Below are 14374 nucleotides of genomic sequence, written 5' to 3' on the forward strand. Positions count from 1 at the left end.
CGTACTCCCCCACATTTTATATTTCTCAGATATGGATCCCACTCAACAATGCGTATCATTCTTTTCTTCTCAATGCGCAGCTTCTCATTATCATTTAGATATAAAAGAAAAGGAAAATCCTTTTGCCCTTGCTTCTTTATGAGATGCTTCATCAGATCATTTAAGTTTGACGACCCTGGGATTCTCCCACATGCTAATTAATACGTTTCTACCTCGAACGCATTATCCCTGCGTTCGTTTTTTGTTGTGCGTCAGTGGGGATAAATGAGCATCGGTGTGTTTTGCGAACACTAAAGGTATGATGAATTGACAAGTATTGTTAGAAAGGCTTATTTTAGGAAAAACACCTGTGTCTTTGTATGTGTGTGTTTGTTCAGCTACCCACCAGAACAATAGAAAACGTACCACAAAGCCTGTATAGGACCCGTCTTTTACTGGCTCACAGATCTATAGGATCTGGATGGACTTTTTATTTTTGTGCAGGTGTGTACAACAGAAAAGTTTATAATCGTATGATAAAGCCAGAAGGACTAAATGTGTGTTAGTAACATATAACGACAAGTGGTTTGAAATTAAATGAATAAATTAATGGAGAAGGATTCACTTAAATGTCATGACACACATTAAAAATGATTGCACTTAAGTTAGAGGGATCCAGGTGTGGATTAATTGTTGTGTAGAGTTAAAACTTTAAATTTTGAAAAAGATGTGTAAAAATCGTTTGCTAAACAAATACAATTAGGTTTGATTATGATTGTTTTGTTTTTACAAAACAATCTACAGACTGAGCTGTAATTCCTTTTCCTGTATATTTAAAAAAATATGCAGGAAACATTCTGTTTTGATTTTATAAAGCTGTTAAAGTGAAGGCATAAAAAGCTCATGCTTCCACCTACACTTTTTTCAGTGCACACTTTGGGTGCTTGCCATTGACAGAAATTTAAATATCTATTTTTGTTTTGTGTTTTTATTTTTTTATTTTTTCAGCATTGCATGATTTTGTTTTTCTTTTTTTGACTTGTGTATGGAAAAGTTAAAAATGACTAAAATAAATAAGCATATCTTAAAAATGCAGAATAGTTTTGCAGGCAGGTTTTCACTTCTTTTTTTTTATCAGTTAACCAAAAAGCTACACAGTTGAAAGAAAATATCTTGTCTTTTCTTTCCATATCAGACCTGAATAAACTCACTACTACCTAGTTCCTATCTTGAGACTAAGACTTTCAGGTTTAATTATTTAAGCCGTTTAACAGATATAAAAACCAATTCATAGAGAAATCAGCCTGAAACTCGAGCCATGATATTTTGGTTGGAAGTGATTCCTTTATACAGCACTTTTGAATTTAATCAAACCTGTGTCCTTGCATGGGTGGATTGAGTTTTACTGCAGTAGTTGCCCACACTTGACACATGTTTCAGCACCAAGGATGCTAATTAGAGAGGGAGAGGAGGAGGAGATGAAAATGTAGATGTATTGCAACTGATGGCGTAATTGCAATATTTGATACTGTAGCTGCTGTCTTTGCTACATGAAGTATTCTTTTGAGTGTTTGTCTTCCACCTGCATTTTAAAGCTTCTTCAAATTTATTCTCGCGTTTTTTATTTATCTCCAGACTTCATCTCCTAATTCATCTAATGAGAACTCCCCCGTGAGCCCACCAGATGAGCAGGGCCAGGGCGAAGGCCCCCCTCAGTTGGAAGAGGAAGAGCCTGCTTTTCCTCACACTGACTTGGCGAAGCTTGATGACATGATTAACAGGTATCTGCTCGTCTGCCAGCTCCGATTTAGTGGAGTCGGTCCACTCCTGTCCTGCTCTGCATTGTTACAAATGAAAAACGTTTGACTGCTGTTAAGTTGTTTAAAAGTATCTTTCACTTTATGCCTTGTTGCTTTTAATTCAGTTTGCATTTAACATATTTTAAGATATTTTTATGTATGTCGATGTATTCCAAATTAAATTTAGTAAAAGAAGTTTAAGTTGTTCACACACGCAGTGGAAAACACTTCACAATGACTTGGCATTTAAGGAGCTTGGAATGCAGCTGAACAATATTTATGGCGCTGTTATGCATGTTTTCTGCATTATTTTGGTATTTCTGCTGATTTATCTTTCTTTAATATATCTTAGGCCTCGATGGGTGGTTCCAGTTTTGCCAAAAGGAGAGTTAGAAGTCCTCTTGGAAGCTGCTATAGACCTGAGTAAAAAAGGTAGGAAAGTGCAGCATGTTCTCTTTAGTCAATGCTTTGTGACATTAGTGTCCAGCTGACATTTGTTTCAAATTAACTTATGATGTGAGAGAGGGTACAGATTTTATTTCTTTATTTCTTAGTAAAATGTGAAGATTTTTTCTATTATTATGTTTATTAGACAAATTATGTTGGCAGTACTGTTACAAGTTTGTGTTTATACACAAAGTTGTTGGCCCGCCATGATACTTTTCATGTAGAAAATGGTGGATTAGCACCATGCTTTGAAACCTGTGAAAAAGCATTGCTAATTGAAAATCAGTTATGTTCTTCGACCTATATTTTGTTTGACGTTCTTTAAGGGCTCTGTTTTTTAAATCGGGCTGTAAAGATAGTGATATTTTTTTCACCATAAGGCAAACTCCTTATGTGGAAACTTATACTTTTTGTCCCCTTGTATATAAATTCACATTTTAGAACTACTGGGGTTCTACAAGTATTGTACATAAACAAATAAGCCTGACGTCAACTATGTTCTCGAAGACAAACAAACTCTTACAAGGGGACAAATATCTCCAGTGTTCCTGCTGTCCCTCTTTTTAAAAAGGTTCTTAACTTCAGCCCCCTGGTAACTTATCAGGTGAGTAAAATGTGATATGTACCCAAAAGCAACCATCAAGGAGGGAAAAAATGACAAATTGAACACTTACTTTTTGCATTAAATCCAGCATCTCGGGTGTCCTGAGCGGACATTCCCAACATTCCCAGCAACAAGTCAGTAGTAAATTTGTAGAATTCCCTCTCATTACCATTTAAGAATTTTACAAAAATTTGGGGCATAACGTGACATCATGATTGCATCTTTAATGATATAGAAAAATCATTTTCCCCCCTCATATTTTAACTGCTAGACAAAGTAACAAAATCTTCATTCTGATTCAACAGGCTCAATAGTTTGGGTTTAGATATATTTGTTCTAACTTAAGTTCAAAGTTGATCTTTGAAGTACTCAATTAACTCAAATGTATCCCCTCTTAAGGCAGTTTTAATAAGGATTTACAGCCTTTGTTTTATTAAGATAACATTTTTAGTTAGCTGAAATGACTTAAAGGTTTAAATCAAAAACAAATGTATTAAAAAAAACAGGAAAACTTGTTCCTTGGAATAAAAAGAGTTGAGTTCACAGTAACTCACTGCTGCATCAGCCTTGACACGGCTTCTTTATGCTGCTGAAATGCCACTGGTTTTTCTTTAGCATGGAAAGGTTTTCGTGCAGATAATAGAGATGTAGTTTTTACTCATCTCTTACAGTGAAAGTTTCTGTGGAAGATTAGAAAAGTATATACGGAATAAGAACAAGTTCCCTAATAAGCACATTTGGTTCATGACCCTTTTTTTAAATTTGCTTTAACACATTTGTCTCTATTAAAAACACATCTATTTGCCAACATCTGTGCAAAACGTCCTGAAGACCTTTGTACCCTGACATCTGTTTAAGCTGAATGTTTCACACTTGATGTTAATGTTGTGAGTTTGTCTCCTCTTGTTTTCTCCTCACAGGACTGGATGTGAAATGTGAGGCATGTCAGAGGTTTTTCCGGGACGGTCTAACCATTTCCTTCACAAAAATCCTGACAGACGAGGCAGTCAGCGGCTGGAAGTTTGAGATACATGTGAGTGTTTATCGGGGCTCTATCTTTACAGAAATCTGCGTTGACCTTTTACGTTTGAAAACAAGTCCCCAAAATTAAGTTTTATGTTCAGTTGTTGAAGATCTAAGGGGGAAAACAGTAGCACGAGGAGTGATCAATAATGTTATTGCTAGAAATAGGCGAGGTTGGCTTTTGTCTTGGGAAGATTGATTTCTGGAACCTCAAGGGACTTCGGGGGAAATGGTTTCTGGTTTTTTTTTTTTTTTTTTTTTTTTTGCTTTCGACTTTGGTCAAAACAATGTTGACTTTTTATTTGAATGCATGTTGGCTCTTAAGTTGTATTTTTTAAGACATTTCTTTTTGCTTGTGCAGTACCTCGATGACTAAAATAGGGTAAAAACCGTTTTGAATTTTAGTAAAATATTAAAGGTGAATATCTGTTTTCTTCAGACACATTAATTAGTCATAATGTAAAAAGGAACAGCGTATTGGCATTTTAATGACAACATCCTGGCTCATGTTGAATTGAGGTTGTTGCATTCCATAGTGTCATAATGAAATGTCTTCGATAAAGAGGTCAAAATATAACATGTGCGTTTTGTTCAGTTCATTCTAACACTGTCCATCTCAACTTTTAATTTCTACCCCGGTCTCTGTCCCTCAGAGGTGTATCATTAATAACACACACCGATTGGTGGAGTTGTGCGTGGCCAAGCTGTCTCAGGACTGGTTCCCGCTACTGGAGTTGCTGGCCATGGCCCTCAATCCCCACTGCAAGTTCCACATTTACAACGGCACACGGCCTTCTGAGACCGTCCCCGCTGGAGCGCAGCTGGCCGACGACGAACTCTACGCTCGTCCGCCTGACCCGAGATCTCCCAAGGTGAAATTTGATAACTTTTGAATAAAAAAAAATAAAAAAATTTTTAAAAAAGCCATATTTAACCAAATATTGCTTTGTTTTAAAACCTTCCTTTTTTGTTAAAGAATCATCCAGAAATGTAGCCGTTTTCCTCTTCTGCTGGGTAATTAGGTCAACTTTAGCTATCTGAGACTGAAGTTGTAAACTGGCATGATTAAGAGCCCTCATTAAAAGTATCTGAACAAAAAAAACATCTATGTTTATCTAAGTAAATAAAAACATCACTCCCTCTGCAAGACCTTGAACCTAATCTTAGGCTAATTCTTGTAACACTGTTAAAGAATTTAGAAACATCAGGGAGTAGAGATTCTCCAGTGAAAGGTGGATGAATGTAGCGTGGGCTCAGGGTCATCGTGAACAGCACTGCAGCACTGCTCGCCTGTCTGCCTCTATTGGCACAAAGCCCATCACTATGCTGAGCTCTGCCTGTAATGCTGTTAGTCTCTATACAGTTGTTTTTAATCGGATTATTTAAAAAAAACAAAATCTTGCGAGATTAAAACTATATGGGCATATTTTTCTGGATGCTTTCTTTTTCAGTTTGGATTAACTGGCAACATAAGTGAAATAATTAAGAGGAAGTTGTTCACATCACAAACGCCTAATTAGGTCTCAAATTGCAAAATAATGACTCCGGATAAAGCAACCCCTTAAGATTAACGGTGTGTTTTCTGTCCGCAGGGCTGGCTGGTTGATTTAATAAACAAATTTGGCACGTTAAACGGGTTTCAAATTTTGCACGACCGCTTCATGAGCGGCCAAGCACTGAACGTCCAGATCATCGCTGCACTTATCAAGTGAGAATCGGCAACGCCACGGTTATTTCATAAAAAAACCCATTTCCAAATGTAAATTTTTTTTTTTTTTTTGATGTGACTTGATGTCCCGTTTTGTGTTGCAGGCCTTTTGGCCAGTGTTATGAGTTCCTCACATTGCACACAGTAAAGAAGTACTTCCTTCCAGTCATCGAGATGGTTCCCCAGTTTCTAGAGAACCTCACGGACGAGGAGCTCAAGAAAGAGGCCAAGAACGAAGCCAAAAACGACGCATTGTCGATGATAATCAAGTCTCTGAAGAATCTGGCTTCTCGTGTACCCGGGCAGGAGGAGACGGTGAAGAATTTAGAGATTTTTAGGTTAAAAATGATTCTTAGGTGGGTACTTGAGTCTCTTTTAAAGCTCGACTGTTTCCGCCATACATCTGCAGAGTGATCACACGGGAATTGGATTTTGCTTCTTTCGACAGGTTATTACAAATTTCTTCTTTTAACGGCAAAATGAATGCACTAAACGAAGTTAACAAGGTGATCTCCAGCGTCTCCTACTACACTCACCGGCATAACCCTGAGGAGGAGGAGTGGCTGACCGCAGAGCGCATGGCGGTAAGCGCAGGCTTCAGAAGCACTACATTCTGTGAATTTCGTGTCCGTAAAATGAATTCTGCTCTTCTCGCATCAGGAATGGATCCAGCAAAACCACATCCTTTCTATTGTGCTGAGGGACAGTTTGCATCAGCCGCAGTATGTCGAGAAGCTGGAGAAGATCCTTCGCTTCGTCATAAAAGAGAAAGCTCTTACCATGCAGGACTTGGACAACATCTGGGCTGCACAGGTACGCCACCTCTAAGCATGTTTTAGTTTTCTGTTTATTATGCAGATCGTGTTTAATAAGGCGATTCTACAATAGAGGAAAATACAAAAAAAACATTTAAAATGTTTTCCTCCAGCCTTCCTGTTGAAAGTGTGAATTCATTATTATAATGGAACCAGAGGTAGCTTTACAGTCTGTTTAATAGAAGAGTTGCTTTAACACAGGGACTAAATTACACGGTTAACATTTTAAGCAAACTTTAGAATCTTCTGAAGATAAGTGTGGCTAGCACTTTAAGACGTCAGTCTTTTTGTTAATATTCTGAAGAACGTCGGCCTTCACTTTAATTCTGACTTTTCCACATCCAGCTTGTTCTATAAAAGTTAAGTTTGAGTTGAAAGCTCAAAAAGATGAAACATGGCAACCTTGTTTTGTTCAGGTTTGTGCTGCTATTAATTGCTGAAAGTGTTGCAATCTCTGCAGCAAGAAAGCATCCTATAGCTTCCATCATTTGTTCTTCCTCTGACTGCATTTTAAGCTCCCCAGTAATTCTGAAGCTGGTCGACTTTACCTTCTTCTGTCAGCAACATTGTCCTCACCAGAGACCATTCTTCACCACGAGCTGCCGGTGCTCAGGCATGGTGCTTTTACAGACTGGAAAAAGATGAGATTTAGTCATTTCTAGTTGTGGCCACCAACAAATTTCTTTGTGCTTCAGGGTTTTTCTTTTGTTTTCTTTTTTTTTTAAATCTAAATTATGCTAATGCTAATTATGATAATGACAGTAATGGAGTAGGTTTGAGTTGCAATTTTTCTGTAAATGCTGTCAGATTGGGAATGAAATAGATTTTCAGGTTTGTTGATTTTAGAAGTGCACCTAAATATTAAACTGTAAGCTAATGTTGGCAATTAATGTTTAAAAAGAATGATAGTTTCAAGCAGATCATTTCTGCTTCACTATTGAAGTCTAATGTTTACAATATTTCTGTATTGCTTATGTCTATGTGCAGGCTGGTAAGCATGAGGCTATTGTGAAGAACGTCCATGATCTCTTGGCCAAGCTGGCGTGGGACTTCTCACCCGAGCAGCTCGATCATCTTTTCGACTGCTTCAAGGTAACAATAATGCCACAGAACATGCAAGTGTTGCACTTTGTCTTTTTTGTTGTTGTTGTTGTTTTTAGCTCAGTCAAATTTAAATGCTTTGCTTCATAGCAGATCATCAATGTGATAAATCTAGATTACTGCTCTGCCTTCGCTTATTCCTCTCCTGTTTTTGCAGGCAAGCTGGACCAACGCTAGCAAGAAGCAGCGTGAAAAACTGCTTGAGCTAATCCGGCGTTTGGCCGAGGACGATAAGGACGGCGTTATGGCCCACAAGGTCCTCAACCTGCTCTGGAACCTGGCGCACAGCGACGACGTCCCTGTAGACATCATGGATCAGGCTCTTAGTGCTCACATCAAGATATTGGACTACAGCTGCTCACAGGTAACATTCACCTTTTTTTTATTTTGGTGAACGTAACAAATAGATGCTCACACAGTCACTAAATATGGAGTGCGGTTTCTTTTCACCCACAGGACAGAGACACGCAGAAGATTCAGTGGATTGATCGCTTCATAGAAGAGCTTCGTACCAATGACAAGTGGGTTATCCCTGCTTTGAAGCAAATCAGGGAAATCTGCAGCCTCTTTGGAGAAGCTCCTCAGAACCTGAGGTAAAATTGGAATAGATTTCTATTTTTTGTTTTTCTAATTTTTATAAATATATATATATATATATATATATATATATATATATACATACACAAAAAAAGATGCTTTCAGTTTTCACAAAATGCAACAGGCAAAAACAAAAGTTCACATTGTTGGTTTTTATCACTTATGTAAGATTGCTGAGACACCTCAGTTTTGTACTTGTTTCTGATGAAAGTGGCTCTACATTCTTTTTTTTTTTTTTAAACTTTTTTTTGGTAAAATGTCAGATTCTGACTGCAGTTAATTTTTATAAATAACTTAAGCCTTCACAGCTTTTGATTGCTAAATTTCTAGCAATCAGATTGAATTATTCTTACATTATTTTGAGTAGTAGCCCTCTATGCCAGGGATTAAGCTTGTTACACAGATTAAACATTAGTCGGCTTTCTGTCTTTTACTTGTGGTGTTGAAGCTTTTTTTTTTTTTTTGTGAGCAGTGGTGGTCCAAAAGGGCAGAAGTAATTAATCATCATAAAGTTGGACGTTAGCTAATAATGTGCATCAGTCTAATTGTTTTTGAAGTACTAAAACACTATTTTAGTCACTGTAGAAACTATGTAGCAGACATGCCTGTTGTTTTTCCAGAAAGAAAATGCCAATTAACATACAAACGAACTTAGTGAGGTAAGTTTTTATGCTAATTCTAGGGTTCTCTCTGTTTCTTTTTTTTTTTTTTTTTTTTTTTTTTTTTTTTTTTTTTTTTGCGTCAAGCCTCACTTTCTCTTTGAGAAGTTTACAACGTAAACTACATCAAACGTCAATCTTTGCCACAAATCAGCTTAAATGGTTCTTTTCCGGGTTTCATCTCAAATGACTATTTATACATTTATGGGTTGAAATTGGGGTTAGTCAAAAACTCAAAAAGTTGGATGAGTTATAACTTAAGATACATAACTCCATCTACTTTTTTTTTTTTACTTATACCTCAGGTTTTTTCAAGTTGTTGATCAGGTTAAAGTGCTTTTTTTTAGTGCTTTCTCACGAAATCATGCAGTCTGAAATTTCCCAGTGGAGGTTAAAATAAACACTGAAACAAGTAATATGTTTTTTTTAAGGGGAAGTCCTCAAAATTTCTTATCAGTTCTGTTCTAAAAGTATCAAAGCATCAGTGACTTGAAGGACCAGGTTTCATATGTTTAAATGGAAAACATGATTATTAAGTCAAAGAAAACCAATGCATGTGTGCATTAGATTATCTGGCAGCAAAGATTCTCAGTTTAGTGAGCCTTTATGCTCAGTTTTGTCGTAATCAAGTGTGAGCTGTAGCTCATACAGATAATAGTCGACACAGTTTTCTGATGTTTATTAAAAAGTCCTTTGAGATGAAGCCCTACTTTTCCTCCGGCCAGTTCTTTTCACTTCAAATCATTCAATGCAGCGTATCGGGGAAATTTCATGCCTTGGATCCATGTTTTCAGTTTCCTGAAGTATCTCTTTTATTACATTATTTGCGTCAACGCTTTTTTTATAGAGCTGAAGTCTATAAATGTGACTGCCGGAAAAACTGCACAATCTGACAGCATGCACAGCAGTTTGTGCAATTGAATTATAACTTGAGAGGGGAAAAAATTTACGTTCGCAAGTTTAGATTATGATTATATTTTAGAAACAACTGCCTGAATTAAAGGCTTGTGTGTGTGCGGAAACAAGGCAAGAAATTTCCTTTACCGATACAACCGCTCTTCTGGTTAAACACACAAAATATACACAAACATCTCCCAAAAGAGATTTTCTTTTTATTACACACTGTACCAAATGAGAAATCAAGGTGCAGCGTTTTTATTAATCAGGTTACACGTAAAGTTTTTAAACTCAATTCCACCGTTTCTCCATGTTTTCTGCCTTTCTCGCCCTTTTGTTTGTCTCTATATGTCAAACATTCCTCCTCTTCCTTGTTCCATTTCAGTCAAACGCAGAGAAGCCCTCATGTGTTTTACCGCCACGACCTGATCAACCAGCTGCAGCACAACCACGCTCTGGTCACCCTGGTGGCTGAGAATCTCTCAGCCTACATGGAGACAATGAGGCAGCTGTCCAAAGGTAGCTAAAGACTTCGATTTTGTAGTTGGAGAAAACTGATCCCATAGGACAGAATTTAAATGAAGACTTTTTTCCTTTCTAAATTAGGGGCAGAAGATTATTATAGACTTTAACTATCTTGTAGCAATAGAAAATACAAAGTATTCATCTTTAAGTAACCAGTCTTTTGGCTTGCTTGTGCAAGGTCCACGTCTATTCCGTGACTTCTTAAAAGTCATTGTGGTTGATGTGCATTTGACTTTTTTGCTGCGCCCAAATCTGCTTTTAATGTATTTACCAAACTTGGCTAAGTACAGGAAGCATTTTTAAACAGTGACCTAAACCCTGTTTTTATTACCCGGAATTGACCAAATGTTCTATTTGACATTTTATGTCAATTGAGACATTAAAAAAAAAATAAAAATTAAAACTGGATGTCTTGGCCCATGTAACACAAAGTTTTGGCATCCCTGTTGCAGGGTGTACGGTCTGCAGTCTGATTTGTTGTGTGTGTGTGTGTGTGTCCCTTTTCAGAAGAACAAGCAGAGTTTGACCCTCAAACAGTCAGACCGGGAAGCCGCTACAGTCACGTCCAGGAAGTACAGGAGCGGCTTAATTTTCTGAGGTACGTCCTTTCCTTTCCTACGTCTAAAAATTAATTTTACCCACTTAAAAATTAGGCTAACATGCGTAATCTAAAAATGTTGAATACAAATTGCTAAAATTAGGCATAGTTGGTTGCCAAAGGTTTGCTACAAAATTGATTCTGCAACCAATGTGTCTAATCGAGGACTGTTTTCTTCCGTCAAAAAGTTGTCGTGGACTTCAGCCTTCAGGGAATTGTTCCCCCACTGCAGCTTTTGTCTCTTCTTTCCAGGTTCCTATTAAAAGACGGACAGCTGTGGCTGTGTGCTCCTCAGGCGAAGCAGATCTGGAAGTGTCTAGCTGAGAACGCTGTGTTTCTGTGCGACCGCGAGGCCTGCTTCAAATGGTACAGCTTTACTCAGACCTCCTCGCTTTTGGCTTTTGCTACGTTTGTCCATCCTGGGCTGTTTTTTTTCTCTCTCTCTCTCTCTAACTTCTATTGTTTATTTCTATTTTAAAAGGTACTCAAAGCTGATGGGGGACGAGCCAGACCTGGACCCAGACATCAACAAGGACTTCTTTGAGAACAATGTGCTACAGTTGGATCCGTCGCTTCTGACAGAGAACGGCATGAAGTGCTTCGAGAGGTTCTTCAAGGCCGTCAACTGCAGGGAGGGCAAGCTGGTAGCGAAACGCAGGGCCTACATGATGGACGACCTGGAACTAATCGGCTTGGACTACCTGTGGAGGGTGAGGAGAGTAGCTGCAGCAATTACAGATGAATGCTTCTGCATTTATTTCTATCAAATAAGTGATTAATGTTACAGTTGTGTCATCACTTCTGTCCCTAAAGCTAATGCACAATGTCTGGTTTGACAAATTTCCGAAACTTTGAACAGATGTGAACTTTGAGGATACTCAGCTGTCTGTACAGTCTGCTCAGAAATGGTTTCAGTGCACTTTTGTTTTCTTGTTTTAAAGCATTGAAGCTGCTTAATTAGCTGAAAGGAATTCAAGGTTTACGATGGAAATAGTAGATTTTTGCTTGTGTCTATAGAAACTCAATAGTTGTAGGAGTGACAATCTACAATGCGAAATTCACACGATTAAGATTTAAACTCAGAGTAAATCCTGAAGAAAAGAAGAACTGTAGGTGATGTATCACTGTAGGTGATGGGGTGATTTGTGCCACCGCACAGCCTCTGAATGGGGTGTGCATTCAGAGGCTGCACACTGCAGCATTGTTTGCTTCATGCTGTACTGCAGGATTTTTCTCACAAGTCATTTGAGTCTGTCACAGTTTATTTTTTACCGTTGAGTAGGAGCATCGGGACATTTCCAGGTCATGAGACGATGCTCTGAATGATAATTGGTTTCACAAAGACAAAATAAGACAGGCTTTGTTTTAAATTTTGTTTTAGGCAGATCAGGAATCTTGTTTTCTTTTTTTTGTGTGTGAAATATTTAAAAAAAAAAAAAATTTGAGAATCTGCAATCGGTACAATTATTTCAGCACAGGTTTGTGTGATCCACAAATTGCAGGTTTCTTGCTCGTCAGTCATCGGTTGTCCGAATGCCAAAAAGCAATAATTTTTAAAACCTGAATAAATATTTAATAAATGTAAAAAGGCTTTAAACTAAGACTGAAAAACAGCCTTTTGGTGTGGTGGCTACAAAATAAATGCTAACTTCAGCATTATCAGCTATTTGTTTGCTAGTTTTAGCATTCTCAGTGTTTACAGTGCTTGTATCTCGTATCACTGTAGGTTTTTTTTTTTTTTCCCCACCAAGTACCCATAATGCTTCCACACAAACAACTTCCAGGTGGTTGAGGTTTCTTCAGTGCCAAGTGTTGACAGCTGGCCCTATTAGCAGTCGGTAGCAATCAACTCTCAACTGAAGAGCAGCTGCATTATTTCCTTGTAAATAAAAGTTTATTACAAGGATATGGGGCATCAACTTAAAGCAGTTACTTTCATATTTGAGACTCATAATAGCTTGCGCTTATTTCACCATAATCATCCTGACAGACTGGTTTCGAGTTTGACACAGGTCCCGCTTCTACAAATATTGTCGTGTTTAGTATTGTAACCTGCCGAGCCATGAAATCTCTTCACGCTTAGTCAGTTGCAAATCTTCTTATTCCAGGCAAAGATTTATTAATTTCCTCCTTCCCGCTTCTCATCCAGGTGGTGATTCAAGGAAGTGACGACATTGCAAACCGAGCCATAGACCTGCTGAAAGAAATCTACACCAATCTCGGACCGAAACTGCAAGTCAACCAGGTACTGAGTCTACTTCTTCGTGCTATGTGCAAAAAAGCATTTAGAGCTCATAATGTTTGGTAGTCAGGTATTTATTATTGATTCCCCCCCCCCTCTCCCATCGCCTCTCTCTTCAGGTTGAGATTCATGAAGATTTCATCCAGTCTTGTTTTGACCGTCTGAAGGCGTCCTATGACACCCTGTGTGTGTTAGATGGAGACAAAGACAGCATTAACTGTGCTCGGCAGGAGGCCATCCGCATGGTGCGGGTTCTCACTGTGCTTAAGGAATACATTAATGAGTGCGACAGCGACTACCATGAGGAGAGGACTATACTGCCTATGTCAAGGTACAATCATTAAATTGTCATTTTATTCCTCTTTGGTCTGTTTGTAGCTCTGTGGTCAGAAAATGTTGAGAATACACTCAATTTTTTTTTTTTTTTACACTCTTTGTTCAGCTTCTTGCATAATTATAAAATGTTCCGTTGAAACCTCTTTGTCTCCTTTGTTGTGCAGAGCTTTCCGGGGCAAGCATATCACACTGATCGTCCGTTTCCCGAACCAAGGACGTCAGGTGGATGATTTAGACATCTGGTCACACACCAATGACACCATCGGTTCAGTCCGGCGGGGAATCTTAAACAGGATAAAGGCCAACGCCGCACACACGAAGATTGAGCTGTTTATTGGTGGGGAGGTTGTTGATCCTGCTGATGACAGGAAGCTGATTGGACAGCTTAATTTGAAGGACAAAACGGTGTGTGTGTGTGTGTGTGTGCGTGTGTGCAACTCAAACTCTTAACTCCTTAAGCGCCGTTAACGAAACCTTGTTTTCATTATGCAGCTGATCACAGCCAAGCTCACCCAGGTGAGTGCGAACATGCCCTCAAGCCCAGACAGCTCATCCGACTCATCCACTGGCTCCCCTGGTAACCACGGAAACCACTACAGTGATGGGCCCAACCCAGAAGTTGAGAGCTGTCTTCCTGGTGTGGTAAGTTAACAAGCATGGGCTCTATTAAATGTTCAAATAGCACAACTATCTCTACTGTTTAGCTATCGCACTTCAACGTCGGCTGTGTTGAAACTTTAATATCCTTTTAAAACAGAAACGATGCAAACATAAATAACACGAGACCCTTCGCTCTGATTTCTAGATTATGTCGCTACACCCGCGCTACATCTCCTTCCTGTGGCAAGTAGCCGACCTCGGGTGCAACCTCAACATGCCTCAACTAAGAGATGGAGCTCGAGTTCTCATGAAGCTCATGCCTCCAGGTAAATCACACACCCTGGTGCGGAGAGTTATTTCCGCATCTTAGTCTGATGTTATCTTTGTAAATACATCACACACAGTTTTATTTCCTTGACCAATTTCATGCTTTTTCTGTACACA

The 14374-nt window shown here is 38.6% G+C and overlaps 1 protein-coding gene across 6 annotated transcripts in view; it reads left to right on the top strand.

The window, feature by feature from the left end:
* usp9 (ubiquitin specific peptidase 9) overlaps window positions 1–14374 on the top strand; it is a 38837-nt gene that overhangs the window by 5832 nt on the left and 18631 nt on the right. For 4 of the 6 annotated variants that reach the window (XM_014988975.2, XM_014988978.2, XM_014988977.2 and 1 more), the window contains exons 3-23: window positions 1615–1760; window positions 2131–2210; window positions 3750–3862; window positions 4506–4724; window positions 5445–5560; window positions 5665–5916; window positions 6009–6144; window positions 6221–6373; window positions 7363–7467; window positions 7634–7840; window positions 7933–8069; window positions 8694–8732; window positions 10015–10148; window positions 10662–10752; window positions 11005–11118; window positions 11234–11462; window positions 12902–12997; window positions 13114–13325; window positions 13495–13735; window positions 13823–13972; window positions 14136–14256. In XM_014988975.2, coding sequence (XP_014844461.2) covers window positions 1615–1760; window positions 2131–2210; window positions 3750–3862; window positions 4506–4724; window positions 5445–5560; window positions 5665–5916; window positions 6009–6144; window positions 6221–6373; window positions 7363–7467; window positions 7634–7840; window positions 7933–8069; window positions 8694–8732; window positions 10015–10148; window positions 10662–10752; window positions 11005–11118; window positions 11234–11462; window positions 12902–12997; window positions 13114–13325; window positions 13495–13735; window positions 13823–13972; window positions 14136–14256 — 3091 coding nt within the window. The remainder of the gene's footprint in view (window positions 1–1614; window positions 1761–2130; window positions 2211–3749; window positions 3863–4505; window positions 4725–5444; window positions 5561–5664; window positions 5917–6008; window positions 6145–6220; window positions 6374–7362; window positions 7468–7633; window positions 7841–7932; window positions 8070–8693; window positions 8733–10014; window positions 10149–10661; window positions 10753–11004; window positions 11119–11233; window positions 11463–12901; window positions 12998–13113; window positions 13326–13494; window positions 13736–13822; window positions 13973–14135; window positions 14257–14374) is intronic. The other 2 variants (XM_014988979.2, XM_014988981.2) reach the window with 1 other exon arrangement.

Source organism: Poecilia mexicana, unplaced genomic scaffold (genome assembly GCF_051168715.1).
Source record: "Poecilia mexicana isolate PSO_F unplaced genomic scaffold, ASM5116871v1 scaffold_2, whole genome shotgun sequence".
Taxonomy (NCBI): Eukaryota; Metazoa; Chordata; class Actinopteri; order Cyprinodontiformes; family Poeciliidae; genus Poecilia; species Poecilia mexicana.